The 27,073-nt window shown below is 42.6% G+C and overlaps 1 protein-coding gene across 4 annotated transcripts; it reads left to right on the top strand.

Annotated features, from left to right (window-relative positions):
* The first annotated feature begins 6,921 nt into the window (after positions 1 to 6,921).
* LOC132394464 (major histocompatibility complex class I-related gene protein-like) lies at positions 6,922 to 26,860 on the top strand. Of its 4 annotated transcripts, none has more exons than XM_059970654.1 (6): positions 6,922 to 7,052; positions 12,478 to 12,726; positions 15,116 to 15,364; positions 22,797 to 23,072; positions 25,345 to 25,457; positions 25,761 to 26,854. In XM_059970654.1, exons 2-5 carry the CDS (start codon positions 12,492 to 12,494, stop codon positions 25,419 to 25,421), a joined length of 837 nt encoding a protein of 278 aa, XP_059826637.1. In that variant the 5' UTR covers positions 6,922 to 7,052; positions 12,478 to 12,491; the 3' UTR covers positions 25,422 to 25,457; positions 25,761 to 26,854. The 4 variants fall into 4 exon arrangements, with proteins under 4 accessions (XP_059826637.1, XP_059826638.1, XP_059826639.1 ...); XM_059970655.1 differs by having other exon boundaries at positions 6,934 to 7,013; XM_059970653.1 differs by lacking the exon at positions 6,922 to 7,052 and adding an exon at positions 7,306 to 7,732 and having other exon boundaries at positions 25,761 to 26,850.
* Positions 26,861 to 27,073: the final 213 nt, after the last annotated feature.

Here is a 27,073-nt window from a genome sequence, read left to right as displayed (position 1 = left end):
GTGGATACAAATAGTCAGAGATCACCCTTTTTTAGGCTTTTTCGTGATACTAGGCAGGGCTGCCCTTTAAGTCCTTTACTATTTGACATTGCTTTCGAACCCCTGGCAATTATTTTTCAAGATTCACCAAATATATTTGGCATTATGCGGGGCAATGAAACACATAGGGTATCATTATTTGTGGATGACTTGTTATTATATATTTCTAATCCAGAGAAGTCCTTTCCTTTAGTAATATCATTACTTGCTCAATTTTGTACCTTTTCTGGTTATAACTTAAATTTTAATAAGAGTGAGTTATTCCCATTAAATACGCAAACTTTAAGTTACAGGAGTTTTCCAGTTAGATTGGCTACAGATATTTATGTATATAGGGGTTAAAATTACTAAGAAACTTCAGGACCTATTTACGGCTGATTTCTTACCTTTAATTGATCATATTAAACAATTATTAACTAAATGGTCTCCAATGTCTTTACCATTAGTTGGCTGAATCAATGCTATTAAGATGATAGTTTTACCTAGAGTTAGATAAAACCCAAAGTCCAAGGTGGTTGAATCTTGAATATGAGTCTGTGCAAGGGTTTTCATTTGCGTCTATTTTAGGGGCTTCACTCCCCTTTGCATTTACTAAATTGAACAAGCAAATTACTAACCCAATAATTAAATATACAATATCAATATGGTTTCAATTTTTTAATTTTTTTTTGATATGAATAAATTTACCCTTTCTAGTCGTATTTTGTTTAAATTTTTTTCAACCGTCTAGAGTTGATCAAGCCTTTCATCTTTGGAAAATGAAAGGAATAAACTGTTTTCGTGATTTATTTACGGATAACTGTTTTATGCCTTTTGAACAGTTATCTAATAAATACAATTTGCCTAGATAGCACTTTTTTAGATATCTACAGATTAGAAATTTTTTTATGTTATTTTGCCTACCTTTCCGATGACATATCAAGCTGAAATTACAGAAAAAAATTTAAGTTGAAATCCCTTACAAAAGAGTGTAATAGCAACTGTCTACAATTTGATTATGAAAATCTCTTTAGGTATGTTTGATAAAATAAACAATGAATGGGAACGAGAACTTAAAGTAAGTATATCCATAGAAGAATGGGAAAAGATTCTTAAATTAGTTAATACTTATTTAATGTGTACTAGACATACTTTAATACAATTTAAAGTGGTTCATTGAATATATCAGTCAAAAGTCAAACTAGCCCATTTTTGTTCCCATATAAATCCAATGTGTGACAGATGTAACTCTGAGGTTGCTTCTTTAACCTATACGTTCTGGTCCTGCCCTCTTTTGAAAAAATATTGGCAAAACATCTTTGATAATTTTTCAGCAGATTTACATATTGATTTACAACTCCATCCTATTACTGAAATTATTGGATTACCAATGATTGATTCTAGTTATTTATAGTCTTCAGCCTGTCGTTTGATAGGATTTATTATGCTCATGGCCAGAAGATCCATTTTATTTAAATGGAAAGATTTTGATCCCCTTACTACACTTCAATGGTTCTCTTAAACTATAGCTTGTTTAAACCTAGCAAAAAATTAGGAGTGGCACGATTAAGTTTGAGGAAACCTGCGAGTCTTTTATTCAATATTTCCATACATATGTCTTAAGTTGATTTTTTTTCTTTTTTGAATCCTTTTTCATAATACTTAACCGTTTATGGAAAGAGGAACGGAGTCAAGGACAGAATAATTATATTTAACATATTATGGCAGCCCACTTTTTTTTGTTTTGTTTTACTGTTTAGTTTAGGGGATTTTTCTTTCTTTTTCTTCTAAACAAACCTTTTGAACTTTTTCCTTCTTCAATTATCAAGAGATCAGGTGGACATGTCTGGATGTGATATTTGGAACTTATGTTTGTATGTGTTATAGCCATTATTGTAATCCTGTTCTCTAGATATTGTTATTATTGATATGTTCATTTAACTGATAATACTGCAATAAAACAATTTGAAAAGGAGGGGCATCTAACCTGCCAGGGGAGGTGGTGAATGTAGGTTTGTTTGCAACACTTATGAGAGGTTTGGTTAAGTACATGCATAGGAGCAGCCTGGAGTGCTGTCCAAGTGTGAGTTGATGGCACTATGAGGACTAACAATTCTGCATGTTTGAGATGGGCCATATGACCTACGCCTGTGCTCCATGAATCTGACTCTATGAGGAGAGGAGAGAGTGCAGGGGGAGAGAGTGAGGATTGGGAAATGGGAAAGAGCACACAGGTGAGTGGAAGATCATGGACATGGGGAGCAACAGAGAGCAGATGTATCTGAAAGAAGTAGACAGAAATTCTGGTGTGGGAGAGAGAGATGGATGGGAACAACGTGAGGAGCAGTGCAATGTGGAACTGGAGAGCAAAGGAGCTGATGAAGGGATGTCTGCAGTGTGTGAGAGTATGTTGCACTGCAGTGCAGTCCTGGTATTTCCAAGAACAGCAAAGCAGAGGGAGGGAGGTACAGAAAGAGGTGCTGGGCAAATGGTGGCACAAGAGACAGCAGATGCTGGAATATGGAGCAGAAATCAAAATGCTGTTGAAAGTCAGGGTAACTCTTATTTTTAAACAGAGTATTCTTTGTATATAAACTGAACTGCCAAAGAAATTGTTTGAGATAGGTAAATAAACAGCTTTTAAAAAACAGGTACATGGTTTGGAGAGTTATGGGCTAAACACTGGCAAATGGAATGAACATGGGCATCGTGGTTGCGCAGAAAGGCCTGTTTAATGTATTTTAATATCAAAATAAACTTTTATGCATAATAAAAATATTTACAAGAATAAAACATACAATGTATTTTTATTCACAGTCACAGTGAATGTTTAGAGTTCTATTATATTTGATAAAATTATTACGATTGTTGCCATGCACAGAAATTGCTGGAGGAACTCAGCAGGTCAGGTAACATCTATGGAAAAGAGGAAACAGTCTAAGTTTCAGATAGAGACCCTTCAACAGGACTGGAAAAAAAAAAGGAGATAAGAAGTCAAAGTAAGAATGTGGCATGACAGAAGTATGTGTAGGCAAACAGTTTGGGTCCAGTGATAATAATGTCATTAGTTTCAAGTTAATTATGGATAAGGATAGGTCTGGTCCTCGAGTTACGTTTCTAAATTGGAGAAGGACAATTTTGAGAAAATGAGAAAGGATCTCGGAAGAGTGGATTGGGATAAGATGTTTTCCAGCAAGGATTTGTTCAGAATGTAGAAAGCATTCAAGGGTGAAATTTTGAGAGTGTAGAGTATGCATGTTCCTGCCAGGGTTAAAGGCAAAGTTAACAAGCAGAAAGAACCTTGGTTTTCCAGGGAATTTGGCGATCTGGTGAAGAAGGTATAGGGAACAAGGAACAAATGAGGTTCTTGAAGAGTATAGAAAATACTGAAGAAGGAAATCAGGAAGGCAAAAAGAAGACATGAGGTTGCTTTGGCAGATAATGTGAAGGTAAACCCGAAGGGTTTCTACAAGTATATTAAGAGTGAAAAGATAGTAAGGGACAAAATTGGTCCCATAAAAGATCAAAGTGGTCATCTTTTTGTGGAGCCTCACAAGATGGGAGAGATCTTAAACAAATTTTTTGCATCAGTATTTACTCAGGAAACTCGCATAGCATATATGGAAGGAAGGGAAACAAGCAGCAGTGTCTTGGAACATATAGAGATTAAGGAGGAGGAGGTACTTGCTGCTTTACAGCGAACAAAGGTAGATAAATTCCCGTGCCTGACATATTTCCCTGGACCTTGAGGGAGACTCGTGTAGAATTTGCAGGGGCCTTGGCAGAAATATTTAAAATGTCCTTAGCCATGGGTGTGCTGCAGGAGGATTGGAGGGCAGCTCATGTTGTTCTGTTGTTTAAAAAGGGCTCCAAAAGCAAACCAGGTAATTACGGACCAGTGAGCCTGGCATCAGTAGTAGGTAAAATATTGGAAGGTGTTCTGAGAGATCGGGTATAGAAGTATTTGGACAGCCAAGGGCTGATTAAGGATAGTCAGCATGGCTTCATGCATGGTACATCATGTTTAACGAATCTTGTAGAGTTTTTCAAGGAGGTTACCAAGAAAGCAGGCAAAGGAAATGCTGTGGATGTTGTCCACATGGACTTTAGTAAGGCCTTTGACAAGGTCCCACATGGGAGGTTAGTTCAGAAGATTCAGATACTTGGTATCCATGGAGAGGTTGGAACTTGATTTGAAATTGACTGTGTCGGAGAAGACAGAGATTGATAGTGGATGATTGCTTATCAGACTGGAGGCCCGTGACTAGTGGTGTGCCTCAAGGATCTGTGCTGGGACCTTTGTTGTTTGTTGTCTATATCAATGATCTAGATACTAATGTGGTAAATTGGATCAACAAGTTTACTGATGACACTAGGATTGGAGGCCTTGTGGACAGCGAGAAAGACTTTCAAAGCTTGCAGAGGGATCTGGACCAACTGGAAAAATGGGCCAGAAAAAGGCATATGGATTTTAATGCAGACAAGTGTGAGGTGTTGCATTTTGGAAGGACAAATCAAGGTAGGACATACACAGTAAATGGTCAGGCACTGAGGAGTGTGAAGAAACAAATAGATCTGGGAGATCAGATACATAATTCCCTGAAAGTGGCATCACAGGTAGACAGGGTTGAAAAGATAGCTTTTGGCATCCTGGCATTCATAAATCAAAGTATTGAGTATAGGAGTTGGGATGTTATGGGGAGGTTGTATAAAACATTTGTGAGGCCAAATTTCTGGTCACCGAACTATAGGAAGGATATCAGTAAGATTGAAAGAGTGCAGAGATTTATGAGGATGTTGCTGGGGTCTTCAGGAGTTGAGTTACAGGGAAAGATTGAACAGGTTAGGGCTTTATTCCGTGGAATGTAGAAGAATGAGGTGAGAATTGATAGAGGTTTACAAAATTATGAGGGGTATAGACAGAGTAAACGTGAACAGTCTCTTTCCACTTAGGTTAGGAGAGATAAATACAAGAGGACATAGCTTCAGGGTGAAAGGGGAAAGATTTAGGGGGAACATTAGGGTGAATTTCTTCACTCAGAGAGTGGTAGAATTGTGGAACGAGCTGCCATCTGACATGGTAAATGGAGGCTCACTCTTAAGTTTTAAGAATAAATTGGATAGGTACTTGGACGGTAGAGGTCTGTCGGGTTATGGACTGGATGCAGGTCAATGGAACAAGCGGAATAAAGATTCAGCACATACTAGAAGGGCCAAATGGCCGGAATTTTGTGCTGTAGTGTTTTATAGTTCTATGGTGGCTTGGAGAGGAGGAAGTACAAGGTCGTAAGTGATAGGTGAAACCGGGAGAGAGGGAGGTGTGAAGTAAAGAGCAAGCGGTTCAAATGGTGAAAGAGATAAAGGGCTACAAAACGGGAAGACAGAAGGCCATGGAAGGAGGTGAAGTGAAGGAGCACCAGAGGGAGGTGGTGTGCAGGTAAAGTGTTAAGATGAGAAAGGGAAATGGGGAATGGTGAAGGAGAGGGGAGGAGGGGCATTACCAGAAGTTGGAAAAATCAATGTTCATTCCATCAGGTTGGAGGCTACCCAGACGGAATACATCATGGCAATAGGGGAGGCCATGGCTTAACATGTCAGAATGGGAATGAGAAGTAGAATTAAAATGGGAGCCCACTGGGGGTTGCTGCTTCCTCTTGTGAAGAGATTGTCAGTGTTTGCGAAGCAGTCTCCCAATCTATGTCAGGTCTCACCAATATACACGAGGCCACACACCTAGAGCACTGGATACAGTAGATAAACCCAACAGACTCATAAGTGAAATGTCGCCTCACTTGGAAGGACTGTTTGGGGCTCTGAATGGTAGTGAGGGAGGAGGTGTAGGGGCAGCTGTAACACTTGTTCTGCTGGCAAGGATAAATGGCAGGAGGGAAATCAGTGAGGAAGAACATATGAACAAGGGAGTCATGTAGGAAGCGATTCCTGCAGAAAGTGTGGTGGGAGGTTGTGGGGAGGGAAAATGTGTTTGGTCATGGGATTTTGTTGGAGATGGCAGAGGTTATGGAGAATTATGTTTGCTGAACACAGAGGCAGGTGAGGTGGTAGCTCAGGAGAAGAGGAACCTTGGTTGGGGTGGTGGGAGGATGGGGTGAGGGCAGAGGAGTGTGAAATAGAAGAGATGCAGCAGAAGGCAGCTTTGATGGTGGAGGAAGGGAAGCCCCTTTCTTTGAAGAAGGAGGACATTTCTTTAGCTCTGCAATGAAAAGCTTCATCCTGAGAGCAGATGCGGTGGAGAAGGAGGAATCGAGAGAAGGGGGTGGCATTTTTTCAAGTAACAGGGTGGGAAGAGGTATAGTCCAGATCGATGTGAGGGTCAGTGGGTTTATAAAAGACATCAATAGCTAAGCTGTCTCCAGAAATAGAGTCAGTGAGATCGAGAAAGTGGAGGGAGGTGTCAGGAATGGACCAAATAAATTTGAGGATGGAAACTGGAGGCAAATTTGATAAAGCTGACAAGCTCCACATGGGTGTAGGAAACAGCACCAAACAGTGTAGGGTTAGAACATAGACTATTCCTCACAGCCAACAAAAATGTAGGCATACAAGTTCCCATAATAAACCATTTGCTTGAAGGGAGGAGCCAAAGGAGAAGTTATTGAGAGTGAGGAACAGTTTCACTAGGTGGAGGAGAGTGGTGATGGAGAGGAACTGGTGGGGTATGGTGTCCAGAAAGAAACGGAGAGCTTTGAGACCATCCTAGTGGGATGTGGTGGTGTATAGGGTTGGACATCCATTGTGAAAATATGATAATCATGTCCAATGAACTTGAAATCATTGAAAAGATCAGGAGGGTGTGAAGTCTCAAGGATGTAGGTGCGACGGAACTGAGCGGAGGCGGGTGGGGGATAAAACTGAGCAGAGGTATGTAGATATACGTTCAGTGGAGCAGGAACCAGCAGAAACAATCGGTCTAACTGGACAGGCAGGGTTGTGGATCTTGGGCAGTTACGGATCGTACGGGGTGCGGGAAGTATGAGGTTGGTGGCAGTGGATGGGACATCCCCAGAGTTAATAAGGTCGGTGATGGTGTGGGAGACTGTTGACAATCTTCTAGGGTGGGGGGACGGGGTGGGGAGGGGTGGGGAGCTCTATTACAATAATTGAGGGGCTCTCTCAGAGAACCTGGCCACTCCCTGTCCAGTGGCTGAAGAACCCTATTCTATGATCATTCCCCATCCAGTCCTGTTTTATGAAGTCTGACTATGAATCAGCGTGTCTGGCCGCAGCTGAGAATTTATAGGGACAGTGGGTATTTTGTGTCGACACCTGTATTTCCCATCACATCTGCCGCCTGGCCCGCCGAATTCCTCTAGAAGTTTTGTTTTACCCAGTGACTGGTGAAGGTTTGTGCTGAGCAGCTTAGCTCGGGCTTTTAGGAGGTTCCTGAAATCTCCGCTCGTCGGATTTGATGCAATACTGGAAGTGGTTTGGCTCCGCTCCCTCCCGCGATCAGTCGACTCTCCGCAGCGCCCACAGTCCATTTCTCTAGAAGGATTTTCAGTTACTGGCTGCACCTGTAGATTACCCTGTTTACCCCAAGCCGCGTCTGTGAGTCTAACTCCACCCTCAGCACTTTACTGACTAACGATCAGGGTTCAGTCGATGCGAGGAGTCGTCGCAATGGAGAGTTGGACCGGACCGGTGTCGCTCCTTGTCACCGCGTTCTCTCTCTGCTCTGTCGCGGGAAGCCAGACAGGTGAGGCGAGGGTATGTGACGGCGATGGTCGGGGGTTGTGTCGGGAAACTCACCTTTAAATCTTTCAGAGTTCCTGGCTGTGGCTGCATTAGACGGGAAGACGAACTCATCGCACTCCTGTGTTCTATTTCACTCTTGCGACATTTCTGGAGTCGATAAACTCGGGGCAAAATGATCCTTGAATATGTTTCACCACTGGGTAGGAATTGTCGCCAGTTCCCAAAGTGGAAAGACCCACAATCTTAATAGAGGCATCACATTAAAGTACTTAATATGAGTTTAACTATCCCTTAACTTCCACGTTATATCAGTCTATTTCACAATACCAGAGAAATACTCCTGTTCTACCCATTCCTCAAGGATCTGCACACATATAGCAGTCCGAGTGTCCTCTTTCTGTGCCGTATGTGTGAATGACTTCTCTGCTAACAAAAACTAACTTGATTTCTCTCGTTCCAAGTTCTGACTCAGGCTCCCCAATCTGAAACACTTATTGTTTGTCTCTCAACAGATGCTTTGTTTTATTTTGTTTTATTTGCTCTGATGTCTCAATCTGCAGATATTTTTGTTCATTGACTTGCAAAAACTTTGCATATTGACATTCTGTGTGTTCCCTGAATATGCCTGCTTGTAATGCTGTTGCAAGCAAGATTTTCATTTTATCTATATCTAGCCATTCTTATGCATATGGGAATAAATTTGACTGAACGTGACCTAAAATCTCCCTGAACATCCTAAATTCCCTGCTACCTAAGGTAACAGAAACTGAGCAATATTGTTCTTCGTGATATATTGCTCCTATTTCTTCTGCTTCCTTTTCAAATGTATTTTCTGTAAGCAGCCAGTGCAGGCACAGAAATCTCCCATAATCTGCCATGTGTAAACATACTGACCAACCGCCCCAACACCAGAGCTTTGATGAACTCGGCACTCATGTCCAGTGCCAATTGCCTCCACTTCCTGCTGCATCATTCGCCATGAGCGGTGTTAACCTGGCCATTCACTTGAGAGGGGCCTTTTATCAAACCTCCCAGAAGTCGTTGTACATAACATGCATCGATGTTCTCTCAGTCTATGACCACAGCAATCACCAAAAACTTAGAGCCAACTCTTGATGCACTTTGAAAATAGAAAGAAAAAGTTCTGACAATAGTCAACAGGCCAGTATCTGGGGGAAAGAGGAACTGTTAATGTTTCAAGTTCAAGATGGAAAGCTCCGCAGTTCCGATAGCATGCAAGTACAGAGAAACAGAACTAATGTTTAAGGGCCAAGATGGAAACTTGCAACAGTTGAAAAAGGGCACGTTGCATTTCAATCCAAGAGGGACCAATATTCTTGTGGCCAAATTTACTAGAGCTGTTGGGAGTGGTTGAAATGAATATGGCAGGGGGATGGAAACCAGGACGATAGAGCTGAGGATGAGCCAGCAGGTTTGCAAGAAGATGATTGGTGTAACATGAATGTAAAAAGGACAAGACAATGATTGGGTACAAATACAGACATAGCAAAGAGTTAAATTGTACTACAGAGGCAAAATTCAAAAGGGTGAAGAACGCAGCACTGAAGGTGCTGTATTTGGAATAAGGTGGATGAACCCGTGCCGCAATTAAAGATTGGTCTCAATGACATTGTGGGGATCACGAAGCTGTGGCTGAGAAAAGGCCGAAGTTGGGAGCTTAACGTCAAGGGATATACTTTGTATTGAAAGGACAGGCAAAAAGGCATAGGCAGTGGTGTGACTCTGTTGGTAAGAGTTGGAATTACATCTTTAGAAAAGGGTGACATAGGGTCAGAGAATACTTGTGCTTGAGCCTACTCAGGGAAAGGCTATCATAGATTGGGTGATGTGTATTGAATTGAATTGAATTGAATTGACTTTATTAATTACATCCTTCATAATGGTAACATTACATCTCCAACTAAATGTACAATGTGTAATTCATAGTAATTTATAATAAATAGAATGTACAACAAGATAGTCAATATAACATAGAAATTCAGTTGTGTAGGCATGAATTAAGCAGTCTGATGGCCTAGTGGAAGGAGCTGTCCCCCTTGGGGCTGGCTTTTATGTTGTGGTATAATTTTCCAGATGGTAGCAGATGGAACATTTTGTGGTTGGTGTACCTCAGTTTCCTAAGGACCCTTTGGGCCCTTTTTACACACCCGTCTTTGTAAACGTCCTCAATAGTGGGAAGTTCACATCTACAGGTACGCTGCAAAAACACAGATCTTATTAGGGAGCTAAACATAAAGCATTCCTTAGGAGTCAGTGATCAAAATATGATTGAATTCATACTGCAGTTTAAGAGAGAGAAGCATAACTCACATGTATCAGTATCGCAATGGAATAAATGGAATTACAGAGGCATGAGAGAGGAGCTTGCCCAGGTACTCACTGGAGTTTAGAAAAATGTGGGGTGATCTGATTAGAACCTACTGAATGTTGAAAGGACTTGTTGGGGTGGATGTGGAGAGAATGTTTCCTGCGGTGAGAGTATCCAGAACTAGATGGCACAGCATCAGATTTGAGGGGTAGCCATTTAGAACAGAGGTAAGGAGGAATATTTTTATGTATATAGCCAGAGAGCTTTAAATCTGTGGAATGCTCTGCCACAGACTCTCAAGTCTGTGCATATATTTAAAGCGGAAGTTAATCATTTCCTGATGGTCAGATATGACAAAAATACAGGCGTATGGGGTTGAGTGGGTTTTGGATTCAGCCATGATGGAATGTAGAAAAGTCTCAATGGGCTGAGACTTTCCATAGGGGCACGATTGAGAGCATCCTGACTGGCTGCATCACTGCCTGGTATGGGAACTGTACATCCTTTAATCACAGGACTCTGCAGAGAGTGGTGCAGACAGCCCAGCACATCTGTAGATGTGATCTTCCCACTATTCAGGATATTTAGAAGGACAGGTGTGTAAAATGGGTCCAAAAGATCCTTGGAGACCCGACTCACCTGAACCACAAACTGTTCCAGCTGCTATCATCTGGGAAATGATACCGCAGCATGAGAGCCAGGACAAACAGGCTCTGGGACAGCTTCTTCACCAGACCATCAAACTGCTTAGTTCATGCAGAGACACTGAAGTTCTATGTTATATTGACTATGCTGTTCTACATAATATTTATTATAAATTTCTATAATTGTACATTGCACATTTGAATGGAGACATAAAGATTTTTACTCCTCTTGTATATGAAGGATGTAAGTAATAAAGTCAATTCAATTTAATTCAATTCAATTCGTATGTCCTCCAATCCAGGAAGCATTCTGGAAAATCTCTTCTGCACTTGGATACCTGTGAAAGTCTTGTACCATAAGACCATAAGATATAGGAGCAGAATGGTCCATGTGGTCCATCAAGTCTGCTCTGCTATTTCATCATGTCCATTACATCCAATTTTACTCTTGGCTCCAATATGTTGCCTTCTCCCTGTATCCCTTCATGTCCTGACCAATCAAGAATCTATCAACTCTGCCTTAAATATACATAATGGCTTGGCCTCCACTGCTGCTAAGTTGCCTGTGACAAAGGATCCCACAGATTCACCACTCTATGGCTAAAAAAAGTTTCCCCTTATCTCTGCTCTAAAAGGACAACCCTCTATTCAGAGACTGTGTCCTCTGGTCTTAGACTCTCCCACCATAGAAAACATCCTCTCTACATTCACTCTATAAAAGGCTTTCACCATTTGACAGGTTTCAATTAGGTCCCACCTCATTCTTCTGAATTCTAGTGAATACAGGCCTAGAACCATCAAATGCTCTTTAGGTGACAAACCTTTCAATCCTAGAATCATTTTAATGAACCTTCTTTGAACCCTCTCCAGTTTCAGCACATCTTTCTAAGATAAGGGGCCCAAAACTGCTCACAATACTCCAAGTGAGGCCTCACCAGTGCTTTATGAAGTCGAACATTACACCTTTGCTTTTATATTCTAGTCCTCTTGAAATGAGTGCTAAGTTTCAATCCCATTTGGGCTCCCTCACTCAGCTCCTTTCCTTTTACATTGATCACTGTATTGGTGCTGCTCCCTGCACTCACACAGAACTGGAAATTGTCGTTTTCCTTGCTCCCAATTCCTAGCCTGTTCTCCTCTTCATACAGGGCATAGCTAAGGGTTTCCTACCCTCACTGTGCTCACAAATGTCTGTTTCAACCTACAGAGTCACACAACTATCTTTACTTTTAATCCTCCCACTCTGCCTCTTGTGGGTCTCCACAACGAATTTTCTGTCCTCTTTCTCTGTCACCTTTGCTGTGATGATGAGAATTTCTACACTGGTGCCCCAGAAATTTCTTTTGCTTCTCCTCGAACCTTGGCTTCCTCTCTATCATGGCGGACACATATTCCAGTATGTTTGCCTCTGAATTAGAAGCAACCCTATAGTGGGAGTTGGGGTTCCTGTTTGCCTGCTGCCCTTGACCTCCTTTGTGCTGGGATATGGGTTATTCTGTTGGATTGGCTTCGGTGAGTACCTGCTTAGGAGTTTGAAAACAGCCAGAGCAGTGAGGCATGTTTTAGTTGCTCATGTTTGGGGAGCTAATAAAGTGGGGGGGGGGGGGGTGGGTGTGCTGCCTGATCCGGTCGGATGTCTGCTTGGATGTGTATTAATCCATTCAAGTGGTGAGTATGTTATCAAACTCCCGAGTTATGCCTTAGAAATTGTGAGCATCCTTTGTTGTTTCCTAACACTTCCCTCTCTTTCTCTCTCTCTCTCATTTTACTCAGGCTCACACGGCTTGATGTATTTCTACTTCCAATCCATCAACATTACTGAACTGCCAGCCTTCTTCAGGATTGGGATGTTGGATGACTTGCAGATTGACTACTATGACAGCACCCTCCGTGAAGTAGAAATCAAGCATCAGTGGATTGCAGATGGCTTATCGACTGACTACCAGAAAGAACAGAAAGAAATAACTGACAGGCTTCATGGGCTCCTCTCCGCATGTCTGATGCCAATCACCCCACACATTAGTGAGTGTCTTTGATCTCCACCGCCCCTTGAGTATCATAGTGACTTGCATATTGTCAATATCTTGACCTTCTCTTGGATCCGATTTTGTTGTGTCAAGTTTAAAGTCCTTCACCTTTTCAAATCTCTCAAATCTCCATTCTGCTCTCTACCTTCCTTAACTCCAATTAGAAGAATTCCATCCTAATCATCTGGGTAAGTTCTGACCCTTAAATGTAAACTGATTATCCAGTCCTCATTCCCCACTGACCTATTCAGAGAAATAGTGAACATCAAACCCACTGTCCACACAGGATTTGCCCTGGCTCTGACCCCAATCCTAAACTTGACCCCAACAGCAGACTTGGGAATGCTTCAGTCTCGAATGGTTTGGAACTAAGATGTCCATGGCTTACCTAGTCACCTGCCACAGTGACGCTTTCCAGATCTGATTCGGTGCTGGGACTCCGTGCATTAGAACATAGAACACAACAGCACAGGAATAGGCCCTTTGGCCCACAAAGTTCTGCTGAACTAATTATATTAATAATCAAATGCCAAACTAAGCTAATCCTTTCTGCATACACAATGTCCATGTACTCCTATTTCCTGCTCAACTGAGCTTCTTGAACACCCTCTTTGTATCTGCTACTTCCACCACAATTTAGCACAATTTAGGAATGGGCCACTCTGTAAAAGACTGACCCTGCACATCTCTATTGAACATACCCTCTTGTATTAGACATTTCAGCTGAGGGAAAAATGATACAGATGTCGACTGAAAGCAGCCCAAGCTGGTCCAATCTCTTGTTATAGCACATGCTGTCCAATGCAGGCAGCATCTGGTAAGCATCTTCTGCACCTTCTCGAAATCCTCACCATCACAGAGCGACCAGACCTGCTGTGGTGCACACTCTGTGCTTATTGACACTGAATACAAACACGTTGCTTTCACAATTCTCCACCGTAACTCTGCAGTGGACATGGTTCAACACAGACTGCACAGTGCAGATTCTCACCGAGCTCCTGCTCTGTCCCACATATTGACAGAGTCCTTCGATATGCCCCCTGCTTTGTATGCACACTGTTTCAATGTGATCTCTGTACTGTGCACTCTGCATAAATACGAGCTCAAGTTTATTTCTGATCATAGGCTTACATACACAGGGTACAAATGCCATAAAATTACTGTTTTGCAGCAGCAGAAGTCTTTATTACAGGACGTGTTAGCATGGAGTCAATTTTAAATAAATATACACAACCTGCACATTTGCAAAGATATACAACAAAATTAATGTAACAATATTTGTCCAAGGTTAAGAGAGGAAAGAATATAATCTCGGGTCACGTTAAGGCTTTTCTGGTTGGTTAAAGAACCTGGTGCTGTTGGACATGGAGCTCTTGTCGGAGCCTGAGGTGTGGGTCCTTCGGCCTGTCTCTCCTTCCTGGTGGGAGCATCAAGAAGAGGGTCTGTCCTGGATGATATGAAGGGTGCGGTTCCAGATGATGGACATTGTCTTCCTGGGACATTGCCTTCAGCAGATGTCCTGAACGATGCGGAGTGCTGTACCTGTGATGGGACTGACTGAGTCCACCACCCCCTCAGCCTTTTGTCTTTCAGGGCTTTAGCGTTTACCTACCAGCTGTGATGTAACCAATCCGAATGCTTTTCACTGTACATTTAAAAACGTTGCCATTCTTTGATAACAAATTAATCTCTTTAAACTTTCCCCTCCCACCCTGCCATGTAGACAGTTGCTCACATTGATTAGTGATTCCTCAAGACCCTGTGATCTGTGCCGCACAGTGACAAACATCCTATATGGTACACTGTCACCCCATGATCTCAGCCTTAACTGTACACAGTCCCTCACTGTGACCCACTATTTTGTGCACCTCTTTGTCACGTACGAGGGGTGATTGATAGGTTTGTGGCCTAAGGTTGAAGCAGTCAATTTTAGAAAACCTAGCACATTTATTTTTCAATATCTCCTTCCACATTAGGCTACAAACTTATCAATCACCCCTGACGAGTTATTAACTTCAAACTTTCTGCATAATCACTCAAAGAGCTGAACTGCATATGCATGTAACTAGAGCTGTATAACGCATTTCCTCTACCCGAGGCCACAAATTTATCAATCACCCCTGCGTGGACACTTCCTGGAGGTCTACGATCCATATGCTCCACATCCTCTGGACTAAGTGCGTTAATGAAGGGGGGGGGGGGATTATGTTGAAAAATAAATGTGCTAGGTTTTCTAAAATTGACTCCTTCTACCTTAGGCCACAAACTTATCAATCACCCCTTGCAGCATTTATGTATTTAGCAGGCCAGTATCCAGATGGATATCAGATTTAATGTTGGAAGCTTCAGCCATGAATGTTAATTAATCTGTTGGTACTTTACAGACATCAGCTACATACAGGGAATCTTGGGCTGCACACATTCTGGAAATACGATCAATGTGATTCTAAAAGTCAACATCCCAGATTTTGGAACGGTCAGCTGTGATATCAGCGCAGAGAAAAATCTCATAGAATTGATCAATTCTCAAATGACCCAACTCACTTTCAATGAAGAGCGTGAAATGAAGATTTACTGCATTCGGTACTTGCAAAGAGCTGTTCAGCTTGGAAAAGAAGCATCTGAAAGGCAAGGCAAGTGGAACATTCTGTGATGGTGAGGGAACTCCCAATTCAGCGACATAAGAGATATCTCAGTCTGAGACGATTATGGGGCTCTGAGACAGAGATGGTGTAGGCTGTCATGATTCGAGATACTGAAGGATTTGATGGATCTCCTGATCTGGACAGTAAGGAAGCTCCCAATTGGAGATGCAAAGGGATCCCCTGATATGGGAAAGAGGGGGAGCTCCCAAAACAAAATGCTTAGGGGTTTCCCACCCTGGTGTATTGAGGGATCTCCTAATTTGAAACAGTGAGTTCATTGGAGTGTACGGCTTGCAGGCCTGGAGGAGGACTGTGAGCCCATGATTGGCTCTGTTGCTTCTCTCTGACTGAGGCGTTGAGCAAGGTTGAAGTGGACGAGGCCGGGGGCGGAGGCCAAGCTGGTGTTTGGCGCCATCTGCTGTGTTTGGCTGGTATTCCTTGCCCTTTTACGAGCTGCGGTTGGAGGAAAGTGCAGGAGGCTTGTGTTCCACATTGCAGGGATTGATCAGTGAGGCTTGTGGTTGTGACTCATTTTGGGGAACTTTAGGATTCATGTGTTTCAGGTATTGCTGCTTATGAGCAGTTTGATCGAGGTGAATCAGCGTGCACTGGGCGCTTCAGCGAACATTGATTCTGTGCCTTGCATTTGACTTGTAGCAAGGCACTGAACTAAACTGAATACATCTAGACTCGATAAAACCGTAAGATATAGAAGCAGAACGGGCCCATCAAGTCTGCTCCACCATGTCATCATGCTGGTCCATTATCCCTCATACCTCCAATGTCCTGCCTTCTCCCCGTATCACTTCATGTCGTGACCCTAAAGAACCTATCAATCTCTGCTTTAAATATACCTAAAGGTGTGACCTCCGCAGCTGCCAAGTTGCCTGTGGCAATGAATTCCACAGATGTACTGCTCTCTGGCTGAAGAAATACTTCCTGATCTCCATTTTAAAACGAAGCCCCTCTACACTGAGTGTCACAGAAACTTACTATCGCTGATTAAACAAAGACACAGACCCCAGTATTCAGTTGAATTATTTAATTACATGACCAAAGAGAGCCCATGAAAAGACTGCTAAAGTAAGCACAAGTATGGTCTTTTATACCTTAAAATACATGCAATTCAGCAGTTTTCAGGAGTCAGGAGTTCCTGCTTAGACCTTATTGACAAATTTCAGGATGCTTCCACACCGTACATAAACTTAGACACACTACACTCGTCCTCTCTTCCAGATCATTAATGTATATCGTGAACAGTCGCAAGCCCAGCACAGACTCCTGCAGCTCATCACTCACTACTGATTGACAACCAGAGTAACACCCAGTTCTCCTAACTCTCTTCTCTCTATTAGTCAACCAATCCTCTATCCATGCTAATACATTACCCCCAACTCTATTGTTCATTTTTGGTAAATTATCACCAAAGCCTCTACTATAACTTCTGCCATTTCTTTCAGTACCCTGGGACTTATCTATCTTCGGGCCCACAAGTACGCTCAGCACCACCTCTTCAGTGATTCCTATTGTATCAGGGTTCTCACCTCCCAGCGCATCCATAACATCTGTCTTTGGCACGTTAGACGTGTCCTCCACCTCCATTGTGAAGACCGACACAACATAGATCTAAAGCCTCTGCCATTTCCTCATTACCCAATATTAATTCCCCTTTTTGTCCTCCAAGGGACCTACGTTCACTTAAGCCACCTTTTCTGCTTTATATAATTATAACAACTTTTACAATCCTTTCTTGTATTTTGTGCTAGTTTAGTTTCATAATCTGTCTTCCATTCCTTTATTGCTCGCTTAGTCGTTCTTTGTTGCTTTTTAAGGTTTTCCCAATCTTCCAGTTTCCCAGTACTCTTGGCAAATTTGTACAAACAAGCTTTTAGTTTGATGCCTTCTTTCATTTCCATAGTTATCCAAGGCTGGCTCTCCCCACCCTTACTTAATTACTTACTTCCCACTTTTGACTGGAATATACTCTTGTTGAACACCGTGAAAAATCTCTTTGAAAGTCTTCCACTGCTTCTCAACCCTCCCACAATATGATCTGTGTTCCCAGTCTACGCAAGCCAAATCCTCCCCCATTCCATTGTAGTCTCCATTGTTTAAACATAAAACACTTATTTTCGATTGAACTATTACACCCACCATTTGTATGAGAAACTCAATCATACTGTGATCACTTTTTCCAAGAGGATCCCTATCTACAAGATCACTAATTTTACCTGATCATTGCACATGATCAGATCTAAGATAGCATGTTCCCTTGTAGGTTTATTAACATGCTGTTCAAGAAAGCCATCATGGATGCATTCTATGAAGTCATCCTTAATACTGCCTCCATCATCTTGATTCACCCAATCTATACGCAACTTAAAAACCACCACGATAACTGCTGTTCCATTCTTACATGCCACAGATATTTGTCTGTTTATTGCCTGTGCCACTGTAATGTTATATTTCAGTGGTCGATAGACAACTTCCACCAGTGATTTTTTTTCCATTTTCTATTCCTAAACTCTACCCAGTTGGATTCAAAATTCTGCTCATTAGATCTTACAGCATCTTTCACTATCACCCTGATCTGATCCACAATTAAGAGTGCTACTCCACCTCCCTTACCTTCTTGCCTATCCTTCTGTATTACCTGATATCCTTGGATATTTACTTCCCAATCCTCTCCACCCTGCAACCACAATTCTGTAATGCCCATGAAATCATACCCCTTTGTACTGATTTGTGTCAAAAGTTCACAGACCTCATTTTGAATACTACGGGCATTCAGATAACGTGCCCCTACCCTCATTGTGCTTTTAAAATCTTGTAATCTTTTTCTCTTTTGGACTTGACTTTTCTTTACTCCATTCTTATTTTATCTTTTGATTTTTCATTGTCTTTATCTATACTTTTCTCTTTTACTTTATATATACTTGTATAATCTGTTGAACCCTTTCCCCCTACTAAACCCACCCCTTACTATTTAATTTAAATCCCTATGCAGAGCCCTGGTTATGTGATTCACTAGGGTCCAGGTCCCATCACAGTTCAGGTGGAGCTTGTCCCATTGATATGGCTCCCTCCTTCTCCAATACTGGTGCCAATTTCTCATGAATTCAAACCTACTTCCCCCACACCAATCCTTCAGCCACACACTTTACTCTCTAATCTTCTAAACCCTATGCCAATTTGCTCGTGGCTCAGTAGTAATCCAGAGATTCCCACCTTATTTGTTCTGCTTTTTTAATTTAGTCCTCAAATTCCCTCAATAGAACCTCTTTCCTTGTTCTACCTCTGTCACACCTTGTCAAAGGCCTTCTGAAAATCCAAATACACAACATTCACTGCTCCTCCTTTGTCTATCCAGCTTGTTATTTTTTCAAATAATTCCAACAGATCTTCCCTTGAGGAGACTATGTCCACTACGACCTATTTTATCATGTGCCTCCAAGTACCCCAAAACCCCATCTTGAACAATCAGCTCCAAAATCTTCCCAACAACTGAGGTCAGACTAACTGGCTTATAATTTCCTTTCTTCTGTGTGTCTCTCCCTGCTTGAAGAGTAGAGTGATATTTGCAATTTTCCAATCTTTTGCAACAATTCCAGAATCTAAAGATTCTTGAAAGATCATTACTAATGCCTCAATAATCTTTTCAGCCACCTGTTGCAGAACCCTGGCATCTGCACCATCTGTCCAGGTCACATTAAGACCTTTCATTTTCCCAAGAAACATCTGTCTAGTAATTGCAACTTTACACATACCTGCTCCCCTGACACTGCCAAGCTTCCAGCATACTGCTAGTGTCTTCCTCATTTCATCCACTATTTCATTGTCCCCAGTTACTACTTCTCCTGCATCACTTTACAGTTGTCCAAAATCCAACCTCACCTCACTTTTACACTTTATCCATAGAAACTTATTGTATCCTCTTTATTATTATCTTGCTTACTTTTATATTCCATCTTTTCCTTCTTCAAGTCAAGTCAAGTCAACTTTTATTGTCATTTCAACCATAACTGCTGGTACAGTGCATAGTAAAAATGAGACAACGTTTTTCAGGACCATGGTTTACATGACAGTACAAAAAACTAGACTGAACTAGGTAATAAAAATAACAGAGAAAGCTATACTACAAACCTACAGTGGACTGCATAAAGTGCACAAAAACAGTGCAGACATTACAATAAATAATAAACAGGACAGTAGGGCAAGGTGTCAGTCAAGGCTGCGGGTATTGAGGACTCTGATAGCTTGGGGGAAGAAACTGTTATATAGTCTGGTTGTAAGAGCCCAAATGCTTCGGAGCCTTTTCCCAGACAGCAGGAGGGAGAAGAGATTGTATGAGGGGTGCATGGGGTCCTTCATAATGCTGTTTCCTTTGCAGATGCAGCGTGTAGTGTAAACATCTGTGATGGCGGGAAGAGAGACCCAATGATCTTCTCAGCTGACGGCTGCAGGGTCTTGCGATCCGAGATGGTCCAATTTCTGAACAAGGCAGTGATGCAGTTGCTCAGGATGCTCTCAATACAACGCCTGTAGAATGTGATGTGGATGGAGGGTGGGAGATGGACTTTCCTCAGCCTTCGCAAAAAGTAGAGACACTGCTGGGATTTCTTTGCTATGGAGCTGGTGTTGAGGGACCAGGTGAGATTCTCCATTAGGTGAACACCAAGAAATATGGTGCTGTTTACAATCTCTACCGAGGAGCCATCAATGTTCATCAGGGAGTGGTCGCTCCGTGCCCTCCTGAAGTCAACAACCATCTCTTTTGTTTTGTTCACATTAAGAGACAGTTTGTTGGCTCTGCACCAGTCCGTTAGCTGCTACACCTCCTCTCTGTAAGCTGACTCGTCGTACTTGCTGATGAGACGCACCACGGTGGTGTCATCGGCGAACTTGATGATATGTTTCGAGCTGTCTGTTGCAGCACAGTCGTGGGTCAGCAGAGTGAACAGCAGTGGACTGAGCACGCAACCCTGGGGAGCCCCCGTGCTCAGTGTGATGGTGTTGGAGATGCTGCTCCCGATCCAGACTGACTGAGATCTCACAGTCAGGAAGTCTAGGATCCAGTTGCAGAGGGAGGTGTTCAGGCCCAGTAGACTCAGCTTTCCAGTCAGTTTCTGAGGGATGATTGTGTTGAATGCTGAACTAAAGTCTATGAACAGCATCCAAACGTATGTGTCTTTTTTGTCCAGGTGGGTTAGGGCCAGGTGGAGGGTGATGGCAATGACATCATCTGTTGAGCAGTTGGGACGGTACGCAAACTGCAGGGGGTCCAGTGAGGGGGGCAGCAGGGTCTTGATATGCCTCATGACGAGCCTCTTGAAACACTTCATGATGATGGATGTAAGTGCAACGGGACAATAGTCATTTAGGCAGGACTCTGAAGACTTCTTCGGCATGGGGACAATGGTGGCGGCCTTGAAGCACGTTGGAATGGTGGCGCTGCTCAGGGCGATGTTGAAGATGTCAGTGAGAACATCTGCTAGCTGGTCTGCACATCCTCTGAGCACTCTACCAGGGATGTTGTCTGGTCCATCAGCACAGGGTTCTTCTCACGACATCCACGGAGAGACACAGCACCTGGTCATTTGTAGGAGGGGTGGACTTCCTCGCCGCCATGTCATTTTCCACCTCAATCCGGGCATAGAAGTTATTCAGCACATTTGGCAGGGATGCATCACCCGCACAGTCAGGTGATGTTGTCTTGTAAATGGTGTTGTCCTGGATGCCCTTCCACATGTGCCTTGTGTCACAGGTGTCCTGGAAGTAACTGTGGATTAGCTGGGCATGTGCACATTTTGCCCCCCTGATGGCTCGGGACAGTCAAATTAGTTTAATCCTCCTGAACAACTCTAGAAAACCTGCATGCAAGGATATTGGGCCCCCTTGGGTTCAAGTGTAACCTGTCCCTTTTGTACAGGTCATACCCAGAAGAGAACCCCTGCTGTCTCCACTAATTCCTTGGCCACACATACACCTGCCAAATCATACTATTCTTCCCCTCACTGGTGTGTGGCATGGGCAGAAATCCAGTGATTACTACCTTGGAGGTCCTGTTTTACAGCTTTCTACACAGCTCCCTAAAATCTCTCTTGAGGACCTCTTCAACTTCTCCACCCGTGTCATTGGCACCACTATGCACCAAGATTTCTGGCTGCTCACCCTCCCTCCAGAAAATGCAATGGACCTGATCTGAGACATCTGTGATCCAGGCAACTGGGAGGCAACATACCATCCGGCTGTCTCCATCGTGCCCATAGAATCTTGTCTCTGTTCTTCTGACAATGTAATCTCCTATCAACACCGCAGTCTTCTTCACCTCTCTGCTCTTCTGAGCCACAACACCAGACTCAGTGCCAGAGACCTGGACTCTGTGGTTACCCCCGGTTGGTTGTCCCCCTCAACAGTATCTGAAGTGGTACACTTATTTTGAGGGAAATAACTGCAGGTGTGTTCTGCACTGGCTGTGCATTTCCCCTCCTTTTTCTGACAGTCACCAATTTATCTATCTCCTTCATCCTAGGGTGACTACTTCCTTGCAGCTCCTATCTATCTCTTCCTCTTTCTCCCATATGAAGCTAAAGTCATTGAGCTGCAGGTCCAGTTCCTTGACACATTCTCTGAGGAGCTGCAGCTTGACACACCTGGTGCAGATGTGTTTATCTGAGAGACTGGATGTCTCCCAGAATTCTCACATCTCTCACACAGTACACAGTACAAGACACTGCCCCTGGTCTCATTCTCACTATTATGCACTAACAGATGAGGAATGGACAATTAAGAACAAATGTACTCCTGCTCAGATGTTTGATATTCCACGTGTTGCTAGCTCACTTCACTGTTTGTGCAATTTGTTCTCTCTGCATGTTTGGTGTTTGATGTTTTCTTTGAAGTGGTTCGTTGGTGTCTCGTTGTTTCTTTGCTGCATTGGAGGATAAATCTCAGTGTTGTATTCTTTATACACACTTTGATAATTAATGTACTTTGAATCTTTAATTGAGGGCACACCCAAATCAAGACATTGACTGATGTCCTGATCTGGAGCAGTGTGTGGGGCAGTGAGAGACCTTCTCATCACCACTGCTGTGCTGAGGACATTCTCCATCTTGCAGTTTGAGGATGATCTTAATTTGGGATATTGCATGACAGTTGTATTGGGAACAGTGCTTGTGACCTCAATCTGGACCTGTTAGATGAATGAACGTAATCTCTGTCTGTCGCCTGCATGAGCTTAGGCTGTGGAGGCTGATTTCAGATCAGATAGTGAGTGTTGTAGTGAGACAGATCACGTTCTGAGGCAGTGACAGATGTGAGAGTAATCCCAACATTGAACACTGTAACTTCAGCCTGTAACAGTAAAGTAACATCAGCCTGTGTTGAGATGGTGACATAATCTTTAATTCTTCAACAGTTGCTCCAGAGGCTCAGGTGTTGACAAGGAGGCCAACAGCTACTGCAGGCGAGAGTCTCTCATGCATCATCACTCCCTTCTACCCCCGTGCTATCAACGCTATGTGGCTGAAGAATGGGCAGGTTGTTTCTGAGGGCTACAAGGTGACTGTGCTACCGAACTTCAATGATACGTACTGGATGGAACTAGTCATTGAGCTGCAGGGCAACAACCCAAACATCTATGCCTGTCGCGTCGAGCACAGCAGCCTGACACAGGAACTGGTGGTGAAGGGAGGTAGGTCATTGTATGGTACAGAATTTGCTTCATTCTGCCTGTGGTGGCTCATGCAGCAGAGAAGGAGGCTCTTCAGCCTACCTGATTAATGCAAACCCTCTGTTCTCAAAAGCACAACCCGTCCCCTTCTGTAACTTGATGATTCAAGTGCTCATCTAGATACATCTTGAAAATTATGAGGGTCTCTGCCTCCACCATCTCCTCAGGCAGTCCTTTCCCAACTCCAACACCCCCTTGCTGAAAGCATTCATTTTGTAGATTCCCTATGAACTTCTAAGGGTCATCAACTTAAACCTACCTCGAGTTATAGGCAAATTTACTATGGGGAAAAGTTTACTACAGCTCAAGCAAACACATGAAATGGAAGCATAAACTGCAGCAAGCAAAACCTATAGCGTTCTTCAGAATTAAAATTAGGTTTATTGTCACTGGCAAGTGTTGTGAAATCTGTTAACTTAGCAGCAGCAGAACAATACAATGCATGATAATATAGAAGGAAGAAATATAAAATAAGTAAGTAAATCAACTAGTGTGTGTATATATATATATAACTGTTTTTAAAATACTGCAAAACAGAATTAATATATATTTTAAAAAATTCTTCCAACAGTTTCTATGTGTTTCCTATCCACAACCCTAATAATTTTGTATAACTCCATCAGGTCCACCCTCAGTCTCCTCCCATCTAAGGAAAACAAACCCAGTGTATCCATTTTCTCTTCCCAATCCATCTGAGCCACATTCTGATGAATCTCCTCTGCACTCTGTCTAATTCAATCACATCTTACCTCTCCTCTGGTGACAAGAACTGTAAACAATACTCAGAATGTAGCCTCACCAATGTTTTATAAAGCTGTACCATAATTTCTGTGCTCTTGTATTCGAAGCACTGATAATTGTTATCTTGTACACTTCCTTCACCACCCTATTTAACTCTTTGAAAGACCTAATCAAGGATCTCCACCATGAAGCTACACTATTAGTTCCCTTCTCTTGAATTCTATGCCCTGATCAATGAAATCCAGCATCCTGTAGGCTATCTTCACCACCCTATTCCCTACTTTGGAAGAATTGCGCAAGTAGCCCCACTCCTTCTCACACACCATTGAAATTTTCTTAATTCCAAGAACATATCCCATTTCCAATTTGGAAGTTATTATTTACTATGCTCTTTTACCACATGAGTTAAATCTGTTCCTTCTGCTCAGCAGCTGTTACAGAAGCTGTTGAGCTGTTGGTCAAAGAAATACAATAGGAACTCAACAGAAAGAACAACTAAGAAACAATTGGGACTGTGGGGAAGACCTGACTGTCAAGTGGTCACTGCCTGGCTGTTGAGTGTTTGATTGTCATAGATTTGTAGAATTCAGCAGCAGAGAAACAAACCCTTCAGCCCAGCACATCTTTGGTGATCAAGACTCCTGTTCAAGAAAGTCCCATATATCCTGGCCCATATCTCCCTAAACTCTTAAGATCCATCTACATGTGGATGTATCTTTAAAAAGATGTTAACTTATCTGCCTCAACCACTTCTTCTGGCACCCATAAAATGACCACCTTATGGGTGAAAATGTTGCCCCTCAGGTTCCTGTTACATCTTTTCTCTCTTAACTTAAACCCATACCACCAGGAGCCCTGAAAAATTATTGTGCACTCTATCTTGTATATACCTCTTTGTATAACTCAGCCTCCTACACTCTGGGGGGGGGGGGGGGCGGAATAGTACCTGCCTACACTGTCTCTCCTTGTATCTCAAGCATTCCACTCCTTGTGAATCTCCTCTCCATCCTTTCCATCCGAATGACATTACCTTCCTTCTTCAAAACACCTTCCATTCTCCTATCATCCAATATATAAGATACCACCCACCCAGGATCACCATCCGCCCCACACCTCCCCACCCTCCGCTTCTCCCAGCTCCCATCAGGAAAACGATACAAAAGCCTGAAAGCATGTACTGCTATGATCAATGAATACTTCTGTCATGCTCCTTTGAGAAAACTGAGTCACTCCAAACATAGTAAAATGGGCATCTGACCTCACAGTTTAACTTTTAATGGTCTTGCATCTTATTGCCAGCCAGCACCACACATCCTCTGTAAAAGTAATACTTTCCTCTACATTCTGTTATTGTTTTCCCTTGCACAAAATTAATATCCTGATGTAATGATCTGTTTGGACAGAATGCAAAACAAGTATTTCCACTGTAACTGGTAACTGGTAACAATAATAAAATCATTTATAAATTTACCGATCTTTACTTGGTGGACAGGAGTTGGTGTGCCCCATTGTGCAGGTCCCATGTTGGGGCTGATGACTGTGTTTGCGATAATCTTTGGAGTGATGTAGAGGTGCAGCAAGCAGAGAACCAAGATATCACTGGAGGTGGGTAAACATTGTTTATCTTTGTTAAACCTGCTACAGTATTTGATGCACCATCAACAACTCACTCTGAGACGTAAAGGCGAGATATGGGCTTTTATTGACTGGAAGAAGGAACAAGCAGTGAGTGACCACCATACTATATCCTGGAGACTGAGAGGCTGGGCTCAGTCCTCTATCGCCTTTATACAGGGGTCTGTGGGAGGAGCCACAGGAGCAGTCAGCAGGGGGTGTGTCCAGACAGGTATATGTGGTTCACCACAGTATTATACTGTAATTCAATCTCTTCTCTTTTCTCCTTTGCAGGTGAGCATTTGGCTCTCTCAACCACAGTTGTGACCACAGGGTGGAGCCTCAAACAGGTTTTGTGATGAGTGACCGCATACCACAGCAAGCTTAGTCAGAATCAGAATCAGATTTAATATTACTGGTATAGGTCATGAGATTTTTTAACTTTACAGCAGCAGTACCATGAAATTGACAATAAATAAACATCAAGGAAAAAAACTGAGTTACATAAAGTATATATATGACTATTTAGTTAACATAAGCAGCACAAAATTACAGAAATAAAAACAGTATTGAAGTAGTGTTCATGGGTTCAATGTCCATTTGGAAATTGGCTGGCAGAGGGGAAGAAGCTGTGCCTTCAGGCTTCTGTACCTCCTTTCTGATGGCTCCAGTGTGAATCGGGCATGTCCTGGATGTAGCCTTCCTGAGGCATCACTCCTTGAAGATGTTTTGGATACTATGGAGGCTGGTACCGCTGATAAATCTGACTAATTTTACAAGTTGTGCAGTAGTCCCTCATAAAAGATGGTGATGCAGCCAGTCAGAATGCTCTCCATTGTACGTTTGTAGAAGTTTTCGAGTGTTTTAGTAGAACAACAAAATCTCCTCAACCTCCTAATGAAATATAGCCACTGTCATGGCTTCTTTATAGCTGCATCAATATGTTGCATCCATGCTAGGTCCTCAGAGATGGTGACACTCAGGAACTTGAAATTGCTCATTCTCTCCACTTCTGATCCCTCTATGAGGATACGTTTAGTGTTACATCCACTGTGGAAACTTATTGGCTGAATCTTCTGCTGCTTTAACGAACTCCCATTTAGCTATGATTTAACTTTTTCTTACATCTGAGAAAATACTCAAGTGAACTGTAAGGTCTGTAAGGTCCCACTTGAGTTGAGTTCCTCCTTCCAGTCCTAATTGCACCACAAATGCCAAATGTTAAATCATTGCTCTGAAGTACAAATGCTTGTTTTGAACACTGGACACCCAAGAGTAATTCTTTTCTTCAAGGGAGATTGGCAGTGTCCAACATTTAGTTTATAATATGAGCAGAAACTCTGGAATTTTTTGGCAATTTGGAGAATGAGTGAGTACAAAATATGAGGATTACACAATGGAATAAACATGGTTACTTTCTCTGTTGTATAGTTGGGCAAACTCATGTTGTTTTCTCTGGAGCATTGGAGGTTGAGGGCAGACCTGGTAGAGATCTATATAATCCTGAGAGATACGCAGAGATGGGATAGTCAGTTTTTTCTACAGACTAGAAATGTCAAGTATTTAATGCACCACTCTCTATGTAAAAAAAAAATACTTACCTCTGA

The sequence above is a fragment of the Hypanus sabinus genome, chromosome 5 (assembly GCF_030144855.1).
Source record: "Hypanus sabinus isolate sHypSab1 chromosome 5, sHypSab1.hap1, whole genome shotgun sequence".
NCBI lineage: Eukaryota > Metazoa > Chordata > Chondrichthyes > Myliobatiformes > Dasyatidae > Hypanus > Hypanus sabinus.
The sequence above is the reverse complement of the archived record's forward strand: the minus strand, read 5'-3'. Positions and strand labels throughout refer to the sequence as shown.

Excerpts from the sequence above, each read along its gene's own strand:
- LOC132394464 (XM_059970653.1), top strand. The coding sequence starts at position 7,639 with ATGCGAGGAGTCGTCGCAATGGAGAGTTGGACCGGACCGGTGTCGCTC. Across the intron at positions 7,733-12,477 it reads TGTCGCGGGAAGCCAGACAG|GCTCACACGGCTTGATGTAT; the intron begins GTGAGGCGAGGG and ends CATTTTACTCAG. Across the intron at positions 15,365-22,796 it reads AGAAGCATCTGAAAGGCAAG|TTGCTCCAGAGGCTCAGGTG; the intron begins GCAAGTGGAACA and ends ATTCTTCAACAG.